This window comes from Natator depressus, chromosome 8 (assembly GCF_965152275.1).
Source record: "Natator depressus isolate rNatDep1 chromosome 8, rNatDep2.hap1, whole genome shotgun sequence".
Classification (NCBI taxonomy): Eukaryota; Metazoa; Chordata; order Testudines; family Cheloniidae; genus Natator; species Natator depressus.
In genome coordinates, this window is record NC_134241.1 from 93,686,252 (window position 1) to 93,700,447 (window position 14,196).

The 14,196-nt window shown below is 45.0% G+C and overlaps 1 protein-coding gene across 2 annotated transcripts in view; it reads left to right on the top strand.

Moving 5' to 3' along the window:
• The window catches only part of USP24 (ubiquitin specific peptidase 24), a 109,122-nt gene that overhangs the window by 85,744 nt on the left and 9,182 nt on the right, over positions 1-14,196 (top strand). For both annotated transcript variants that reach the window (XM_074961674.1, XM_074961675.1), the window contains 8 exons: positions 501-597; positions 2,498-2,614; positions 3,191-3,283; positions 3,613-3,715; positions 4,710-4,831; positions 5,194-5,307; positions 5,599-5,664; positions 8,734-8,800. In XM_074961674.1, the coding sequence (XP_074817775.1) occupies positions 501-597; positions 2,498-2,614; positions 3,191-3,283; positions 3,613-3,715; positions 4,710-4,831; positions 5,194-5,307; positions 5,599-5,664; positions 8,734-8,800 (779 nt within the window). The remainder of the gene's footprint in view (positions 1-500; positions 598-2,497; positions 2,615-3,190; positions 3,284-3,612; positions 3,716-4,709; positions 4,832-5,193; positions 5,308-5,598; positions 5,665-8,733; positions 8,801-14,196) is intronic.

Consider the following 14,196-nt stretch of genomic DNA (forward strand, 5'->3'; position numbering starts at 1 on the left):
GTATTTTGGATTTCATATCAGGAAGTAAGTTTGCTGGTTCTTGTTCAGAAAAGGAAATATCTAGTGTTTAGGCATTTTCAAGGCACCTGTCTTGTAATCTAAGATGGAAAATGTTGGAGTGTGCCAGCTCTGAGAAGTTGAGGCAAGATCCCATTTAATCACTTCTTAGTGGCTGAGAACATATGCTAGGAATCTGCTATGCTACCCTACTGTATGCTATGTATAAAAGCGCTGATTGAAGAACGTCGATGCTATATGTATAGATGTCTCTTATGAATTGTACTATAACTTCAGTTTGGTCTTTTAAAGTGATAAAATGCAGTTTCACTGCTCTAAAAAAATAAATCCATTGGAAGTTGCAATAGGAGCAAGCATGTGAACACAAGCTTCAACTCTTGTCCTTTTACATGCCAAATGCCAAACTTCAGCATGAAGTAATAGTGTAGACAAATCAAAGATTTGATCCCAAGCTCCCTTCAGCTTTGTTGTGTATTTTCCAGGACTTTCCTGCTGGAGTGCAGTGTAAGAGAGGTTCGCATTGCTGTAGCCACCATTCTTGAAAAAACTCTAGACGGTGCCTTGCTTTATCAGGATAAGGTCAGTGATATTTCATTCTGAATTAGTGTATTGATTTTTGTAATGTTATAGCTGTCACTGTATTGCCAGAAAATACCATGCACCTCTGTTAATGACCAAAGTAGAAGGCTTTAATAACCTCATTCTCCAATTGTGAAGCCCTGTGGAAGGTGCTGGCCAGATTTGGCTACCCTCCAAAATGTGTTAAGGTCCTAAGGCTTCATGATCAGGTGACTGCCACAGGTCTCTGTAATGGCCTTGAGATGGAATTTTTTGTCATAAAAACTGGGGTTAAGCAAGGATGCGTTATTGCCCCAATCCTGTTTCCATCTGTTTAGCAGACATTTTGGTCCTCATTAAAGATCACCTCCCCAATCACCACACTAATGCCAGCATCCTCACTGAAGCCAATGTCACCAGCATGGAAGCAATGATCCTCATGTGCCAACTTCGCTGGGCTGGACATTGTGTGAGGATGCCAGACTCTCTCCTCCCAAAACAAGTCCTCTACTCTCAGCTCACCCATGGTCAGAGGAAACTCTACAAAGAGACACTGAGAATATGTCTTTAGAAAACTGATGTGGACATCCCAAGCTGGGAAGAACAAGCCACCAACCAATGCCAGTGGTGTCATATTTTCCATCAGGCAGTGGCCCGATTAGAGGAGAAGTGCCTTACCCTCAAAGCTGAAAAGAGAGAGGAGGAAGGAAAAAGAAATAACTTGCTCCCAGCGGGCCGCTGGCCTGCCACAAAATGTCTGTACCTACTGCGGGCGGATTTGCGGTTCCAGGATCAGACTCCTGAGTCATCTCAGGACCTATATGTAAATCCATGGTAGAGATCATCCTCGAAATCAAGGGATTGCCAATCAATCAATCAATTTTAAGGGCTCAAGTTTAGTTAAAACACAATATTTCCTGTAAAAATATATAAATAACATTCAGGTTTGTTGTCTCAAAGAGAAGCTGACCCCACAAAAAATTTTTGAAAAATTTGTTTGGAAATCATTCTTTGTCACGTTTTGATTTATTCTCTTTTGATATTACCAAGAGTGGTTCACAAATTCAGAATCTAAGAGTTACCTGCAACTGCTTCCCCTTCCTTATCTGAAGTCAGATGTCTCTGACATCAGCATAGTATAGCACGCTGGAGTGAATATAGATGCAATGGTGATTAGAGGATTAACTTTGGGTGAGAGCGTCTCAGTAGGTGAGCTTTTTCACAGTGTTCCTGCTTACATGCAACTGTCCCTAGTAATACCACAAGGGAGAAACCACAAGAAATTATGAAACAAGGAGTAGTTTCAAAACAGTGCTAGTGTTTTTTCCGGGTGGGGCAGATGAATTTAGACCTACTGTCATACAATTGTCCTTGAGTTGTAAGAGAAATTGAGAATATGATCACTGTTCTGTGCTTCTAGCATATTTCCATGCGTTGCCAATGGGCTTTTAAGCTAGTCTTAATTGCCAGACAACTGTTCACAGCGGGAATTAATTTCCTAACTTTGTATATTGACTTTTTCAGTGAATGCTTCTATGTGATGGATTAAGATAACACTCTCATGGGGAGGAGGATGTTCCTACCCCTTTGGGCCACTGTTCAGGAAGTTGTCTAATTAAGGCTATAAGGAAAGTCTGCTAAATGGCCCAATGAGACACAGCTGGCCAAATTCCATTTCTCTGAGCAAGGTCTGCTGAATGTTGATACTTTGCTTTCATTTTCATAATGTACATATTACTGTCTGAAAGGGGAAAGCTGGTTTTGACCGTGCTTCATCCTGGTTTGATTTTTCTCCTCACAATAAGTACATCCGAATATAAACACAGTGGTGGTCACTAGCCCTTAACCTTGATGGGGGGTGTTTTGAATGATTTGTACAGTAGACAATTGCCACTCTAATTTAAATATTACTTTTTGACAGTTAAAAAGTCTGCATCAGGTAATGGAGGTGCTACTTGCTCTGTTGGATAAAGATGTTCCCGAGAACTGTAAAAATTGTGCCCAGTACTTTTTCCTGTTCAACAACTTTGTACATAAGGTAACTAAATGAACTAATCACTTTTCAAACTATTTTAATTTTAAAAGGACACGAGAAAAGGAACTGGTTATGGATACTCTAGAACCAATTTAAGAAAACAGTGGTAATGAGAACTTTCCAGAATTCAAATGAGTAAAACTCCTATCTCTGTAAAGTACATGACTTTTGAACACTAGATTGGGACAAAAAACTATAGAAATACAAGCAAAGTATACATGTTAAACCCTTCCTGTGCTGCTTAAGTCTAAATGTAATAATTTGACAGTATTTAAAGAAATAGGCTGAAAGGTTTGCGGTGGAAAGCTGAATAGCGGAGAGGATGGGGCTGTACATCACAGCATGGTTTCTTACTGTTTTAAAGCCACACAAAGCTTACAAACCACTAAAGCAGAATTTCAGAAAGCATCCTTTATTCAGTGCTCTGGCTATGTGAAGGTGTAGCTTATTGATAGAGAAACACTTTCTTCGTACGTAGGGAATTTAGAGTCTAGCCTATGCAGCAAATTACTTTTGTTCCTGAAAAACATCATTCTGTATCTGTACAACAATGTAACTTTGCATTCTGTCTTTTGACAGCAGGGTATAAGGGCTAGCAATCTTCTTCTCCGACATTCTGCTTTAAGGCATATGATCAACTTTCTCCTTGGCCCCAACCGGCAAAATAACCAGGTAACTGCCTAAATGGCATGTATGTCGTGTGTGCTTAGGTTGGCTATTCCCATATTTTTCATATGCTTAAGTCAGAGGACAGACTTTTCATGAGGTTTAAAAAGGAGCATTCCTCTGATGATTTTATCATTTTCCTTTAAATCTGTGCTTAAACTCCACTTTTGTCTGTATGAATTGATGTTTCGTAGCTGTGATGGTCTGAGTGTAATACAGGAAGTTTCCACTGCGTCAAGAGAAGAGAAAGTTATAAATGCTTGGCTTCTTTGAATGTGTTACTACCGATGTAAGTAGGGAGTGATGTATATTTTGCTCCTTCCTTTGCCGAACAGAACCGCAGGTGGAGTTCAGCACAAGCTCGGGAGTTTGGATTCCTTCACAATACTGTGGCACTACTGGTTTTGCACTCCGATGTCTCCTCACAGAGGAATGTGGGTAAGAGTTACCTTTCGGTTTTTATATGGCACTTTGCTGAGATGATCTTACATTTGTGGAGGGAACTAATTTTGTCATCACTGGGGAAATAAAATTGCCTTGAACATTGAAAACAATAGTGTGTATGTGTGATGTACAGTTGAGCCCACGTGTTTTTTCACCTGTGTACATGTAGATACTTGGATCCCATGGTGAACTAAAAATATGGCTGGCACTCTAGGAATATGTGAATATATCATTTTTATAGCACCCTGTCATCCAAATGTCCCAGAGAGTTTTACTAGCATCTGTGAATTAAGCCATATCAATCCAGTCTGGGCCATGTACAGACACGACCAGCTTTCAACATTGTACTTTGCTTGCATTTTCCATATCCCTTCCAGCCCTTTCAAAAGGATATTTAATTATTAGGTAAAGTTAAGTGAGCAGTTAAGTATCCAGCCACCTGCAGCAGAAAACGACACTCCTGTTAAGCTAAGTGCTGTGGAAGGGATGAAAAGACAAAAGTTGGGATCCTCAGTGCTTGAAGTGGGACTTGAGAGACATCCCCTCCCTCATTTGAAAGAAAAGTTTCAGTACTGAACAGGATTGTTAAATTTGCCAAACTCTGAGCTGGGAGTAAGGTTTTAAAGCACTAGAAAGGTGTTAAGCTCTGTTGCACCACTTGAATGTGGTGGTAGTGATTGTGTTAACCTTGGATACTTCTATCAAGTTTTAACCTACGTGAGTAAACTCATTTGCTATGGCCTTTTAGCACTTTATTAAGTTGTCACTAGGATGCTGACAATGTAATAAATGGTTCATTTTCTGTGCTCAAGAGATTGTGTGGTGATGCCTATTGTAGGTGGTGCAGCACTTGAGATGAAGGTTCTTGGAAACTATTTGCTGCCAACAGAGATTGCAGCAAACTCAACATTGTCACAGAATGATGGTGGTTTTTGAAGTGCAGAACAGTGTTATATCCGTGGGTTGTGTGTTCTATTTTTTCTTTTAGCTCCTGGTCTCTTTAAACAGCGTCCACCTCTTAGCATCACTGCCTCAGGTCCACTTCTGTCCCTCCATGAAGAAGTGGAAGCCTTGTTGTTCCTGTCTGAGGGGAAGCCTTACTTACTGGAGGTAGCTATTGTGCTAAATGTCTCCACATTTTGTGTGTTTAAAAGCTGGTGTTACGTTGGTTCTTTGAAATACCACTATACTTAAGATATAAAATGAAAATTTTAGTCTTTGGAACACACATCAGAAAATATCAACTCAGCCTTTTTACACTGAGAAATTTCAATAAAATAGCTCATAAGTGGGCTGCAAGCCAACTTACTGTTGAAGGCAAGCTTAGCAGAGATGGAAAGCAGCAATGTTATGGAATGCTGTTGGGGGTGGACTGACCTGGCCTCCGTGGGGTAGAAAGCAAAATTACATCCCTTCTAAAGGATACTAAAAAAAAATCCCGTGTTGAAATGATATGTGTATCTCTCTGTTAGGTGATGCATGCATTCCGGGAGCTAACTGGATCATTGTCCGTTCTCATTGAGATGGTGGTGTACTGCTGCTTTTGTAATGAGCACTTTTCCCTCACCGTGCTACATTTCATCAAGGTACAAAGCTAATCAAAGTAGATTTTCAGCGTATGGTCTGTTCCAGGCTTTGAACTTAGGGTTGTGTTCCAAGGGCTTTAAATATTTTTGTGGGGATCTTAAGTATTGTCTGTACAGCTCCTTGGAGTTTTCTTTAGATTTTAAGGTTCAAATAAATAGTTCTAAGAGTTTTTTATAAACTACAAACAAGGAATGTTAAATATGTTATATTTTGAGCTATTATTAAATTACATCAGATTTATGCGGGTGTGTATTCTACCATCTGATGAATTTTGTATTTCTAACATACAGAACCAGCTGGAAACTGCCCCCCCTCATGAACTGAAGAACATATTCCAGTTACTTCATGAGATATTGGTAAGTGAAGAGTAAAGACTTGTATATGAAGCACTGCCCAAGCAGGCTGGATTACATTTAACTACCTAACTGAAGGAAGGCATTATTATGGTGGTTACAGTTCTGACACACACATCCTATAATCTTTCCTCCTTTCAGCTGTGTTACTTACTCAATATTGCAATAGTCAGTGAAATGCTACAAGTCTTGTTTTTTTCGTTTTGGACCTGAAGAGAATCAGGTTCATGATTCTAAGGAATGGTAGGAGGGAAAACAGCACAATAAATTTAATGGATTTCAAGAAGGCAGACTTTACCAAATTCAGGGATTTGGTGGGTAATATCCTATGGGAAGCAAGTCTAAGGGGAAAAGCAGTTGAAGAGAGTTAGCAGTTTTCAAAAAGACATTAAGGGCACAAGAGCAAACTATCCCACTGCATGGGAAAGAGCAGAAGTATGGTAAGAGACCATCCCGGCTTAACCAGGAGCTCTTCAATGATCTGAAACTCAAAGAGTCCTACAAAAAGTGGAAACTAGGTCAGATTACAAAGGATGAATGTAAACAAATAACACAAGTATGTAGTGACAAAATTAGAAAGGCCAAGGCACCTAACAAGATTAAATTAGCTAGAGATATAAAGGGTAATGAGAAAACATTCTACAAATACATTAGAAGCAAGAGGAAGACCAAAGACAGGATAGGCCCATTACTTGGTGGGAGCGGGAGAAGGGGAACAATAACAAAACGTGGAAATGGCAAAAGTATTAAATGACTTTTTGTGTTTTTCACCAAAAAAGTTTAGTAGCAATTAAACGTCTAACTTAATGAATGCCAGTGAAAATGAAGTAGAATCAAAAGCTAAAATAGAGAAAGAACAAGTTAAAAAATATCTAGACAAGTTAGATGTCTTCAAGTCACCAGGGCCTGATGAAATACATCCTAGGGTACTCAAGGAGTGAGCCATTAGCGCAGGGGTGGGCCACATCGGGATTGCAAAGCTGCATCGAGGGCCAGGTAGGGAATGCTGTGCCTCCCCAAACAGCCTGGCCCCCTCCCACTTCCTGCCCCCTGACTTCCCCCCTCAGAACCGCAGACCCATCCAACCCCTGCTGTCTCCTGAGTGCCCCGACCCCTATCCGCACCCCATATAGGTCCCCCGGGACTCTGATGCCTATCCAACACCCCCGTCCCCTGACTGCCCCCCCCCAGAACCTCCGCCCCATCCAACCCCTCCCTATCCCCTGACTGCTCCTTGGGACTCCCTGCCCCCTTATCCAACCCCACCGCTCCCTGCCCCCTTCCCATGCTGCTCAGAGCAGCAGGAGCTTGCAGCCCCACTGCCTGGCTGGAGCCAGCCATGCCACCGCTCTGCCTGGCAGGAGCAGAGGGCCAGAGCTCTGGCGGCATGGCAAGCTGAGGCTGCGGGGGAGGGGAAACAGCGGGGGAGGGGCCGGGGCTAGCCTCCCCGGCTGGGAGCTCAGGGGCCGGGCAGGATGGTCCCGCAGGCTGGAGTTTGCCCACCTGTGCATTAGCGATTATCTTTTGAAAACTCATGAAGGACAGGAGAGATTCCAGAGGACTGGAAAAGGGCAAATATAGTGCCAACGTATAAAAAGGGGAATAAGGACGACCCAGGGAATTATAGACTAGTCATCTTAAATTCAGCACCTGGAAATATAATGGAGCAAATAATTAAGCAGTCAGTTTGCAAACACCTAGAAAATAATAGTGTGATAAGTAGTTGTCAGCATGGATTTGTCAAGAACAAATCATGTCAAACCAACCCAATAGCTTTCTTTGACAGGGTAACAAACCTTGTGGATGGGGAGAGGGGGGGAAGCAGTAGATGTAGTATATCTTTACTTTAGTAAAACTATTGATACTGTCTTGCATGACCCTCTCATAAACAAACTAGGGAAATACAACCTAGATGGAGCTACTATAAAGTGGGTGCATAACTGGTTGGAAAACCATTCCCGGAGAGCAGTTATCAGAGGTTCACAGTCAAGCTGGAAGAGCATAACAAGTGGTGTCCCGAAGAGATCAGTTCTGGGTCCAGTTCTGTTCAGTATCTTCATCAATGATTTAGATAATGGCATAGAGAGTACACTTATTAAGTTTGCAGACAATACTAAGCTGGGAGGGGTCACAAGTGCTTTAGAGGATAGGATTAAAATTCAGAATGGTCTGGACAAACTGGAAAAATGTTCTGAAGTAAATGGGATGAAATTCAATAAGAACAAATGCAAAATACTCCACTTAGGAAGGAACAATCAGTTGGACACGTACAAAATGAGAAATGGCTGCCTATGAAGGAGTACTGCGGAAAGAGATCTGGGGGTCATTCAAGCTAAATTTGAATCAACAGTGTAACACTGTTTCAAAAAAAAGCAAACGTCATTCTGGGATGTATTAGCAGGAGTGTTGTAAATAGAACACAAGAAGTAATTCTTCCGCTCTACTCCATGTTGATTAGTCTCAGCTGGAGTATTGTGTCCAGTTCTGCATGCCCACATTTCGGGAAAGATGTGGACACATTGGAGAGTCCAGAGAAGAGCAACAAAAATGATTTAAATGTCTAGAAAACATGACCTATGAGGGAAGATTGAAAAAATGGGTGTGTTTAGTCTGGAGAAGACTGAGGGGATCATAACTGTTTTCAAGTACATAAAAGGTTGTTACAAGAAGGAGGGAGAAGAATTGTTAACATCTGAGGATAGGACAAGAAGCAATGGGCTTAAGTTGCAGCAAGAGTGGTTTAGGCTGGACATTAGGAAAAACTTCCTAACTGTCAGGGTAGTTAAGCAGTGGAATATATTGCCTAGGGAGGTTGTGGAATCTCTGTTGGAGATTTTTAAGAGCAGGTTAAACAATCACCTGTCAGGGATGGTCTAGATAGTACTTAGTCCTATCTTGAGTACAGGCGACTGGACTAGAAGACCTCCCAAGGCCCCTTCCAGTCCTACAATTCTGATTTATAACACAAAAATCTGAAGAACCTTTGAGACCATGGTTATAATGAAGAGACGATCTTGCAAGTACCTCTCACATAACACTAAGTTCTACCAACCTTTTTTGTTTTCTTCACAGGTTATTGAAGACCCTTTACAAGTAGAGAGGGTCAAATTTGCATTTGAGACTGAAAATGGATTGCTAGGCAAGTAGCCCTACTGTGTGAAATGTTGTCATTCTTTCCTTTGAGAAATGTCCAAATAACCTATTGGTTTTTATACCTTGCTGAACTGAAGAACCTCATAGTGGAATTGATTTCACATGTTATACAAAAGCAGAGCATAAGAATATCGTGGTGATAGATGAGAGGAAATGGACTCTTATTTCTCCCAAACAAAACAAATCATTGAGCTGATAGAGGGATGGAGTGTATGTACATCAGGGAAGGCCATTCAGAGTTCAAATTCAGATCAGGCCCAAACTATTGGGGGGCGAGTGTACACACAAATATACAGTATTGTCATAAAGGTCCTCTCCTCAGCCCCATTCTGCAATATAGTCCTTGCACTGGAGACAAGGAGGAAAAGTGGTTAGTATATAGGAAGCAACCTATATACTAATATTAAAATTTTTGGCCTTTCCGTGGAGGGGGGAAGATGTGAAGAAAATGTGAAGTAAGTGGAAGAGATGGGAGTTTCTTTCAGTTTGCTGGTTGACTTTCAACCCAGTTGCAAAACAGATTCCTTGAGAGAGTCTCCTCCCTACACATCTTAGTATTTTTGCTGCCTCCTCCAGTCTTCCTCCCTTATGAATGTGATGATCCCTGTTCTGATTCAATAATCTTACCAAGGACTGGATGCATGCCTCCTGTCTTTAAAAGAGTGTAAGCCTGTATTCAGGCCGTAGGTCATCTCCAGGTGCTTTGATCCTACTGTATCAGAGGGCTGGTGTCCAAATGCAGGCTCTCCTTAGCTAAGCTTTTTTTTTTTCCCCTCCTATCCCATGAGTCAAGGTTCTTTCCCCCAAAGCTTCTCTGACCTGGAAGGTAAAGTTCAGGGGCGGGGGGAAGGGGAGCAGCAGCCCTAACCTCATATGGAATGATAGTAGAACCTTCTCTTACTGTGTGGAATATGACACACACACATACAGCCCCATCCCAGGATTTGGTTCTAATGTGTGCTGCCCCCTTCTAATAATGGTATTACCAAGAGCTCTCTCCAGTCAGCAAGTTGCTGAGCCCTTCCCCACCCCTTTAAGGTGGTGGCACCTTAAAGGCTAACAGATTTATTTGGGCATAAGCTTTCGTGGGTAAAAAACTCACTTCTTCAGATGCATGGAGTTTTTTTACCCACAAAAGCTTTTTTTACCCACGAAAGATTATGCCCAAATAAATCTGTTAGTCTTTAAGGTGCCATTGGACTCCTGGTTGTTTTTGTGGATAAAGACTAACAGGGCTACCCCTCTGATAATTGCTTTAGAAGTTTTAGCTCCAGTTGGAAGTTGGTGAGCTGGGTCCTTTATCCTGGCTTTGATCGTTAATTTGCTTCCTAGTAGATGGAACCATGTAAAAATCTGTAGTAGGATGGATAAGAGGAAGATAACGGTATTACCAGAGATTTACAGCTTGTCTGTAAACTGCGGTTTGAAATCCAGGTACAGTGCATAAAATAATTGCCTGCAGTTTTACTTTGATCTAGGTTAGACAAAAAGGAAGGTTCAGATAAACTGTAAGAGAATCTTGAGCAGAATTAGTACTGTTAGCATGAATATTTAATAAATGTCTAACATTTCTGAAAGCTCTAATAAATTATAGGAGGCTGGTAGTTTTTTTACTTTAGCCTGATGTTTTCAATCCAATTTGTAGCTGTTTGTATTGCAAAACTGTGTGTGAATTATGTTTTAAATATTTCTGTTCTTTTTCGAGTGCTTGCTCATGTCAGTTCCATTCTAGGTGGGCCCGTGCCCACGTGCGCAGTAGTCAGAGATGTTTGCCTTGGCGGTATCCATAGGGTCAGCTGTGGCGCCCCCTTGAGTGCCAAGCTCATGCGTCGGTATATCAGGCCCTGCCGGCCCTATGTTCTCTCAGTTCCTTCTTACCACCCGTGGTGATTAGTCGAAGCTCCTTTCCTTGCATAGCAAGAGCTAGCGATTTCATCTCTTCTGACTTAGAGCCTTAGGGCCTTGTAAATAGTTTAAGTAGTTGTTAAGCATAGTTAGAAGTTAGTCCCAGCGGGGACTTCGCCCCAGGCAGGGCATGCCCCGGTCTCTCAGGTTTAAGCCCTGCGTGGACTGTAACAGGCCTATGCCTGTAAGTGACCCCCACAGCAGCTGCCTCAAGTGCTTGGGGGAATCACACGTGAAGGACAAGTGTCATATTTTTAAAAATTTTTGACCCAGGACTCAAAGAGCAGGATATTCATTTGCGGGCTCTCCTCATGGAGGCTGTCCTTTGTCTGGATTCCGAGCCATCCTGCCAAGACTCGCCTAGTACCTCGGCCTCGGTGCACAGTGAACCCCCAGCACCAGGCTCCACCCAGCACTGCTCCCCGTCGCTGGTGCCCAGAAAGAAAAAAAAAAAGAAGCACGGCTTCCCGGGACTGGGCAAGAAAGGCCATCAGGCAAAGGACCCAGTTCGGGCTGCCCTGCTACTCCAGAGCCACGTGGACATTCCTCCCCGGTCGGGGCCCTTAGCCCCAAAGGATCCACCACCAACTCCCGGAACCAGTAGGGGACCCAAACTCCTGACTGCATCAACACCTTCCCAAGCTCCCCCAGTGCCAAGAGAGCAGAGGCCTCTGCCTGCGCCACCTTGGCAGCACTGCCAGTGGCCAGTGCAGTGGCCTTATTGGAGTGCATGGGACATGCCAGTCATGATGATGCCCCCTTCGCACCACTCCTCAGCCACTGCCTTGGAGCAACAGTTGGCGGCACCAAACTCGGTTCATGAGTCGCACTCAGAGGTTTGGGTAGAGGAGACTGCGCCCACCCCTAAACCTCCTTCCCCCATGGGGGATGATGCCCCGGGGCCTCACCCAGTGGTACAGTCATCTCTTCATCCCCAGACAAGGCGGGTCACGGGACTCTCGAGGGCTAGCATGCCTGACAACTTTAAAGAACACCAGGCCCTGTTTCAATGGGTGGTCGAGAACTTGGGCCTAGAGGTGGAGGAGATGGCCAAGCAGGCGGACACCTTGTTCAACATCCTCTTAGCCTCTATCCCGGCCCTTGTTGCACTACCAGTGCATGACGGGATCCTCAAAATTGCCAAGGCCCTCTGACAAACCCCATTTTCCATCCTCCTCGTCTCCAGAAGGGACGAAAAGAAGTACTTTATCCTGGCCAAAGGGTTCAAGTACCTTTATACCCACCCACCTCTGGGCTCGCTGGTTGTCTCTGTGGCCAACGAAAAAGTCAAGCAGGGGCACACCAGCTCAACTCCCAAAAATAAAGAGGCCAAAAGACTGGACCTTTTTGAGAGGAAAATTTGTTCCACTGCCAGCCTGCTATTCTGGGTGGCAAACCATCAGGCCCTCTTGGGCAGGTACATTCGAGTCCTTCCCACAGGGTTTGGCCCAAGAATTTGGCACTCTGGTGGAGGAAGGCACCTCGGCGGCTAGTTGCTCCCTCCAAATGGCGTAGGATGCAGTGGACTCAGCGGTTAGAGTGGTTGCGTCGGCAGTGGTTATGAGGCACAGCTCCTGGCATCAGACCCCCGGCCTGTCCCAAGAGATGCAGAACTTGATCCAGGACCTCCTCTTCGATGGGAATGGTCTCTTCTCTGAACAAACAGATGCAAGGCTGCATGGGTTGAAGGACACTCAGGCCACCCTTTGCTTGGTGGGCATGCATACACCACAGTCTTCACAGAAGCAGTTCCGGCTGCTCCCGCCGCCAAGGCCTGGGCAGTCTCGTCAGGGGTCTGCTGAGAGAATGGGTAGACACATGAGCTTTAGTTGTTTCCAGCCTTCGTATTCCCGCACAGCCTGGCCCGGCAAAGCATCTCGGGGGCCAGAAGTGCTCATTTTGAGGGTGCAGTCGAGAGCGACGCCGCAGTCAATTCCCCGGATCCACCCTGTTCTTTCCTCGAACGTCTTCATCCCTACCGTTCAGCCTGGTCGTAGGTCACCTCAGACCGCTGGGTGCTGGACATAATATCTTGGTGCTATACCCTGCAATTTTCCGCCGCCCCCCCTTCTCACCTCCTCTTCTTTCCCATCTTCCTTCAGGGACCCTTCTCACGAGCAACTCCTCGTTCAAGAGGTTGAGAACCTCTTGCACCTGGAGGTGGTGGAGGAGGTCCCTCAGGACATGAAAGGAAAAGGGTTCTATTCCCGCTACTTCCTAATTCTGAAGGCAAAAGGGAACCTCAGACCCATCCTGGACCTGCATCTCCTCAACAAGGTCTCTCAAAAACTTGAAGTTTTGCATGGCCTCCATCATCCCCTCCCTGGATCTGAGAGAGTGGTACACTGTCCTCGACTTAAAGGACACTTATTTCCATATTTCCAGGTCACAGACGCTTCCTCCATTTCATAGTGGGCGGGCACCGTTTTCAATTCACAGCGCTGCCCTTTGGCCTCACGCCAGTCCCCATGGTGTTTACAAAATGTATGGAGCCAGTGGCCGCTTACCTGAGACGTCGAGGCGACCGGGTCTTCTCGTATCTCAACAACTGGTTCATCAAGGGCAGGTCTCGGGAGCAAGTGTAGTGGAGTCTCAATCTGGTGCGTTTCACTTGCCGTGACCTGGGCCTGTTAATAAACGAGAGAAAATCCACCTTAATGCCCGTCCAGTGAATAGAGTTAATTGGGGCAGTTCTCAAAACCACATGAGCCAGAGCCTGCCTTCCGGAAGCGTGTTTTCAGGGCATGTCAGACCTGATCTCCCATCTAAAGAACCACCCGCTCACCCAGGCTCACACCTGCCTGCGGCTGTTGGGCCACATGGCCGCATGTACATGCATGGTCAGCCATGCTCGGCTCCATCTCCGGCCCCTGCAAACATGACTGGCATCGGTCTACGTTCCCAGCAGGCACGACCTGGACTGGGTAGTCAGGGTGCCAGACCACATCAGGTTGTCCCTGAATTGGTGGTTGGACCCCAGGTTGGTGTTGGAAGAAGTCCCCTTCGTGATCCCATACCCATCGCTGATCCTGGTCTCCAATGCTTCGGGCCTGGGCTGGGGAGCCCACCTAGGTGAACTGAGCACCCAAGGCTGCTGGTTGCGGGACGATCTGGCCTTCCACATGAACGTCAGGTAGCTCAGAGCAATTTGCCTGGCCTGCCAGGCTTTCTTGTCCCACCTGAATGGCAAGGTTGTGCAGGTCCTGTCGGACAACAGCACCATGATGTATTACATCAACCGGTAGGGCGGTGCCAGGTCTTTGGCCCTTTGTCAAGAAGCTCTCCGCTTTGGGGATTTTTGTGTGGCATGCCATTCATCTGATAGCCGCGTACCTGCCTGGGACCAGGAACATCTTAGCAGATCACCTCAGCAACAGTTTCTCCTCTCGCCATGAGTGGTCGCTCCATCTGGAGGTGGTCACTATAATCTTCCAGAGGTGAGGGACTCCCCGGGAGGACCAGTTTGCATCCAGGCAG